The sequence below is a fragment of the Manacus vitellinus genome, unplaced genomic scaffold, assembly GCF_001715985.3.
Source record: "Manacus vitellinus isolate BGI_N305 unplaced genomic scaffold, ASM171598v3 scaffold_62_pilon, whole genome shotgun sequence".
Lineage (NCBI taxonomy): Eukaryota > Metazoa > Chordata > Aves > Passeriformes > Pipridae > Manacus > Manacus vitellinus.
In genome coordinates this window covers 3,232,820-3,239,291 of record NW_021940704.1, presented here as the reverse complement: position 1 = coordinate 3,239,291, position 6,472 = coordinate 3,232,820, and the positions used below count along the sequence as shown (strand labels likewise).

The 6,472-nt window shown below is 56.9% G+C and overlaps 1 protein-coding gene across 3 annotated transcripts; it reads left to right on the top strand.

The window, feature by feature from the left end:
* Positions 1-52: 52 nt before the first annotated feature.
* Positions 53-4,157, top strand: ASB12 (ankyrin repeat and SOCS box containing 12). 3 transcript variants are annotated; one of them, XM_018083297.2, is made up of 4 exons: positions 53-255; positions 1,675-1,785; positions 2,437-3,285; positions 3,936-4,157. In XM_018083297.2, exons 3-4 carry the CDS (start codon positions 2,472-2,474, stop codon positions 4,067-4,069), a joined length of 948 nt encoding a protein of 315 aa, XP_017938786.1. In that variant the 5' UTR covers positions 53-255; positions 1,675-1,785; positions 2,437-2,471; the 3' UTR covers positions 4,070-4,157. The 3 variants fall into 3 exon arrangements, with proteins under 3 accessions (XP_017938786.1, XP_008928007.2, XP_029819601.1); XM_008929759.3 differs by lacking the exon at positions 1,675-1,785; XM_029963741.1 differs by lacking the exon at positions 53-255 and having other exon boundaries at positions 1,293-1,785.
* Positions 4,158-6,472: the final 2,315 nt, after the last annotated feature.

Sequence of the window (6,472 nt, the reverse complement as noted above, 5' to 3'; positions counted from 1 at the left end):
ACCCAGGGGGAACTTTCCAAGAATGGAAGTGGTAAGATAAAACCCCTGAGGGGCTAAAATTAGCCCCAGGCCCCGGCCCTGTCCTGCCGTGGCATTTCAGCTGTGAGCTCTGAGCCTGCTCTGGTCACACAGAGCAAGTGGCCATCCCCAGCAAGGTCCCCTCTCTTCTGCTCCTGGTTTTGGGTTCAATCCACAGGAGGACTCTTCATGGGACCCCCAAGGCCTCAGGTGCTATGAGCATCCCCCCCTCCCCAGGTAAGGCAGCAGCTCCAGGACCCCCCGGCGGTGGGAGATGGGAGGTACCTGAGAACCAGCTGTACAAGTGGGTTCTCTGTCACAACCTCTTTTTGGGGGGGTCTGTGGGTGCCTGGACAGCTTCTTCCAGCTCAGGACATGACAACTTTCTCTGAGGGTGGGGAGGCCCTGGCACAGGTTGCCCAGAGAAGCTGTGGCTGCCCCATCCCTGGAAGTGTCTAAGGCCAGGTTGGTTGGGGCTTGGAGCAAGCTGGGCTAGTGGGAGGTGCCCCTGCCCATGGCAGGGGGCAGATGGGATGAGCTTTAAGGTTCCTTCCAACCCAAACCATTATGGAATTCCATGAACTCTAGTTTGGGCTCTTCTGGTTGAAGAGCCTCTGTGAGCTCCTCACAGAAGTACTTTCACTGTCCAAGTAACCTTCCTTTGGAGATCCTGTTTGTGTGTTCAGGAAATGTTACAGCTGCTCTTTTACTTTTCCACACTGTTCCCCTTGGAAATATAACTTGTAATATAACTTTCTTTTTGAACCAAATCTGCAATAACCCCCCCAAACCCAATTAGCCATGTGTATGGGGTGATCCCAAAGCTCCAGAGCTCATTATCAGCGTGTCTAATGAATAACAGCAATGCTACAATTCCATATATTTCTATATAAATTGGGACGTGTGGAAGCCCAGCAGAGCTTTGCTGTCGCTCAGAGCCATCAGATTTGTCCCACTTCCCCCAGCTGTGCCATGGCCTGGCAGAGGGTTACTGGGAGCTCGGGGGCGGATTTGGGACGGCCCCCCGGTGGCTGCCCCGTCGTTTGCAGATCGAGGTTAATTGCTCGAGGTGCAGCTCTTTGGCTCCTCCGAGGGCGGAGCAGAGACCGAGCTCTGCCTCTGCCGCGGAAACACGAGATGCCACAGGGCTGCCGAGAAATTCCTCTGCCCATCCCATTTCCAACTGGGACATCACATTCCTGTCTCTTGCTGCACTGAGGCCACATCCTGCACCCAGAGCCCGGCAGTCGTGAGGGGGGGGGGGAGTTTCAATCTCTGCTCAGTATGATCAGCTCAGCATCCCCCCTTCCTCCCACCACCCCAAACCCCTCACTACTAACATCCCAGACCCAGCTATGTTCCTTGGGCTGAAGGAGGAGAGGGGAAAACTGTGGAATTCTAATGCTGTCATCGTTTTGGGAAGGGAGAAGCTGAAAGGTGTTTGATCCCTAATCAAACCAACTCCCTTCACATTCACCTCATCCTCTGTTTTGAAACCCAAGTCCTGTAAAAACTGGCAGGGGTTAAAAACCTTCCAACACTGCCAGCTTTTCATCCGGGTTTCCTGAAACACTTGGAATTGCAGGTGCTGGTGAGAGTCCCAGGAACGAAGCAGAATTGTTTCCCACTCTTTTCCAACATGCTCTTTTCTCCCAGAGAGAACTGGATGGGGATTGCTGAGAGTTTGGGAAATGGGAGGCTTTGCCCAGCAGTGGGTGCAGGGGCCTTGCCAGATCCTGTGGCACCCAGAGTCTTCCTGATCTCCAGGTTGAGTATCCCATGAGGAATCTCTTACCCTTTACCCCCTCAGGGCTGATGGAGCCAGGCTGCGAGAGCTGGGGGGGTTCACCTGGAGAAGAGAAGGCTCCAGGGAGACCTGAGAGCCCCTTCCAGGGGGCTCCAGGAGAGCTGGAGAGGGACTTTGGACAAGGGATGGAGGGACAGGATAAGGGGGAATGGCTTCCCACTGCCCTCTGGGCAGCGTTAGATGGGATATTGGGAAGGAATTCTCCGTGAGGGTGGGGAGGCTCTGGCACAAGTTGCCCAGAGAAGCTGTGGCTACCCCATCCCTGGATGCGTCCAAGGCCAGGTTGGATCAGCCTGGGCTAGTGGAAGGTGTCTCTGCCCATGAAACTGGATGAGCTTTAAGGTCCCTTCTGACCCAGACCATTCCATGATTTTAAGGGAACATGACCCACGTACCTGCTACACCTTTGCCCTCTGTTGTTGCCTCAGCCCTACACCCACAGGATTTCCTCACGTGGTGGCAGGGCAGGGCTGCCCATCAGCAGCACCAGAACCCAATGCTCTTTGTCCATTTTTGTTTTAAATCTTCCCCATATTGTACATTAAAAATAATGCTAAAAAGCTGGCGTTGGTGTCAGGGGCTGGTTCTCACCTGCTTTTGTCATCCTGTAGATCTTTGCCTTTATCCTTTACCATGAAAGCAGCACATGGGCGACAGACCCCCAAAAATGAGCCTGATGGACATCAACAAAATGTTCTCCATGCTCCAGCCCAGGGATGACGAGCAGGAGGACGATGGGGAGAGCGAGGAGCTGAGCCGGGCAGTGTCTGAGGATGACTGTGAAACGCTGCATCGCCTCCTGTCCCAGGACAGGTACAAGAGGCTCATCAACCGCCGGAGCGGCTGGGGAGTCCCCAGCACCCCCCTGCGCCTGGCGGCCACGCGGGGCTGCGTGCGGAGCCTGCGGGTGCTGCTGGCCCACGGGGCTGAGGTGGACGGCCTAGACGTGAAGGCCCAGACCCCGCTGTTCGTGGCCGTCAGCAATGGCCACCGAGAGTGCGTGGAGGCCCTGCTGGATGCCGGGGCCAGTCCCGCAGGCAGCATCTACAACAACTGCTCCCCGCTGCTCCTCGCGGCCAGGGACGGCAACGTGGACATCCTGCGGCAGCTCCTGGAGCACGGAGCAGAGCCCAACGTCCAGGCCAGGCTGCCCCAGTGGGCGGCCAACTCAGTGTCCTGTTCTGGACCCCTGTACCTGGCGGCCGCCTACAAGCACCTGGAGTGCTTCAGACTGCTGCTCCTGCACGGGGCCGACCCCGACTACAACTGCACGGATCAGGGGGTGATCGCCCAGATCAAGGAGCCCAAGACCCTGCTGGAGACGTGCCTGAGGCACGGCTGCCATAGCAAGTTCATCAAGCTGCTCATTGACTTTGGAGCCAATGTGTACCTGCCCAACGTGCCCGTGGATGGGCCGGCACCACGCAGCGAGGGGCTGGAGCTGCTGCTGCAGGCCAGAGGTAACCTGGGGGTGGGCCCAGGGCTGGAAATAGGCACTAGGTTTGCTTGTTTAAGCTGCTGATGATTCCTCTTCCCTTTATCTTTTGCTTTACCCAGGCTTTCCTTAAGCCTCAGCTCCCTTTGCAGCATCACTTGACTACTGCCCCATCCCTGGAAGTGTTCAAGGCTGAGCTGGACAGGGCTTGGAGCAACCTGGTCTAGTGGAATATGTGCAAGATGGGCTTTAAGGTCTCTTCCAACCCAAGCCATTCTGTGATTCTATGATTCCCACAGCCTGGTATTTCCACTCCATTGTTGGATTAAAGGCTGCTTTTCACCATTCCTCTCCTCTCTGCTGCTCAACTTGGGCTTTCCTATACTGCCTGTGTCAAGGAAAAATGCACTTATTTCCATATGAGGATGGAAGGTTTCCTCTCCAGGCCCAGCTCCTATGGAACTCGTGCTGCAAAGCTTGTGTCTGGCTCTGTGTCCCCAAACACAAGAGACCTTTGGTTTTCCTAGAATCATGGAATGCCTTGGGTTGAAAGGAACCTTAAAGACCATCTAGTCCAACCCCATCTATTTTTGATCTGTCCATGTCCTTTTGCTGGGTTGGAGGGAAGCAGGGTCTTGGGGGTGACCATCTTGTTATTCCTGTCTCCTCACACAGCTCATCCCAAGTCCCTGCTGTCCCAGTCCCGACTGGCCATGAGGCGAATCCTGAAGCAGCCTGGCCACCTGTCCACCCTCAGAGAGCTGGAAATCCCCACAGTCCTGGCCAACTACCTGCAGCACCAGCCGTGACACAGCCCGCCTCCAGGGACAGCCACTCTGACATCTGGGAGTGAAGCTCTGAAATCCATGGAACCAACAGGAATTTGTGTCACAAAGTCATTCCCGTCTCCAAAATTGGTGCCTGTGTGAAAGGTTGGGGAGGGAAGGGGCAGAGGAAACAGGACACCTCAGCTCCTGGTCTGCATCAGAGTGATGGTGGAGCAGGATCTGATTCCCTGGATCTGCCTCTAAACCTCCTTACCGAGGGATTTTTCACCTTGAGTTGATGTTGGTTGGAGAAGGGGTTGGGAAAAAGTGTGGAAGGCAGAGGGAGAGGAGCAAAGGCTGCTTTTCCCTCATCCCCTCCTGGGGGACACAACCAGGTCTGTGCCTGCAGATTCCCCCACAATGTGGCACCTGCTGTCCCTGAACCCCCTTTCCCACGGTGGGGAGGCCCTGGCACAGGTTGCCCAGAGAAGCTGTGGCTGCCCCATCCCTGGAAGTGTCCAAGGTCAGGTTGGACGGGGCTTGGAGCAAGCTGGGCTAGTGGAAGGTGCCCCTGCCCATGGCAGGGGGTGGAATGAGATGAGCTTTAAGGTCCCTTCCAACCCAATTCATTCCCTGATTCTGTGATTCCCAGAGGGGTTTCCAAGTGTACCCTCTGTTCAGCAGGGGCAGAAGTGGGGATGGACCCAGCCATGTGTGCCCACCCTGGCTGGGAGGGGTATCCAGAGTCCCAAAACCCCAACTTATCTCTGACCTCAAACATCATCTTCCTCACCCCAAAAGTGGTTCTTGTTGTAGCTGAGGGTCTTCTGTGACTGGGTTTTAATTAAAAATGTTGCTACTGTTGCTATTAAACTCTTGTGACCCATTTGGGGGCATATCCCATATTTGGAAGAGCCCAGCAGACCAGCTGGCACCACTGAAGGGACGCAGGGAATTGCTGTGCCTGGGGAATTTCAGGATGAGCCTGGAGTGATACATCCCGGCACCACCGCCATGACTCCCCATCTCTCAAGCCTTAGACATTGGGATCATCCTCACTGGTGGAGGTGCCTTTCTGACTCTTCCCACAGCCAGGAGCTGACAGATAAACCCCAGTGCTGGTGATTCTCTAGAGCAGTTTTGGGATGCAGCAGAATGTGTTCCTGAGCGTTTATTCCATCCTGCCCTAACGGCATCCCAAAGGGAAGCACTGCCAGGCAGACGTACGGGATTGGAGCTCCATGTCAGGGGCTCCAAAGATCACTCTCGGCCAAACACAGGACTCCTGCAGGATTTATGGGCTTGTTTCAAGGGTCCTGGGATCTATTTATCAGCATCTATTAATTAGGCTGTGAGGCCTCTCTGAAGGGGAGAATTAGGGCTTGGATATAGCTGGACAAAGCATTGGGTATTGCTCTATAGGGGAACATAATGCTCATGGCATTTCCCTCCCCATCCAGACACTGTGATGGTGATCCAATGGGAGATGGCAGGTGGGATCCACATGGGGATCTGAGGGGGCTTTGGAATTTGGGTGGTCCCCAAAAGGAGGAGGAGTTTTCAGTGCCGGGCTGCTCAGTGCGGCGTGAGATAGGGGGGAGCGAGGTATGTGAGAGGTGGGGGTGAGCCGGGGGGGTGACTGGGGGGTCAGCTGGGCGTGCAAGGGGTGTGATGGGTGGTGGGAGCTGGAAGTGGGCCACGTGGGGTTGAGCTGGGGGAGTGATGTGTGGGTGGGTGCTGGGGGGGCAGTGGTGAGTGCTGTGTGTGAAACAGGTGGGTGGAAGCAGGGTGGAAGTGATGTGTGGGCTGGGGGTGCAATGGGTGAGTGGAGCTGGGGGTGCAAGGGGTGCACGGGAGTCAGATGTGCAATGGGTGGGTGCTGGGGGTGTGAGAGGGGTGTGAGCTGGGGGGGGACGGGTGGCGTGAGCTGAGAATGCAGTGGTCGGTGTGAGCCGGGGTGTGACCCAGGTGTGTGATGGGTGTGTGGGTGTGAGCCAGGGGTGCGATGGGTGGGTGTGAGCTGGGGGTGCGACACAAGTGTGTGATGGGTGGATAGGTGTAAGCCGGGTGTGCAGCGGTGGCCCGCGGGTGACACCCACGTGGGTGGCAGCAGCGCACACGCCACCGTCCCCCTAGAGTCACACCCTGTCACATCCGGCAGTGCCACCTGCCCCCGTGTCCGCGTGTCCGGGACCCGCGTGTCCCTCTATCACCCACCGCCCCGCGACCACGCCCCCACAGGGAGACCACGCCCCTCGGCGCAGAGGACGCCGAGCTCCGCCTAATGAGGCCACGCCCCCTTCGCCACCGAGACCACGCCCACGCCACCGCCCAGACTCACGCGAGAGTGACGTCACGCCCCATAACTGATATCCCACCGTGCAGACCACGCCCCCGAGGCCACGCCCCATAACTACGAGTCCACGGCGACGGCCGCGCCCCCTG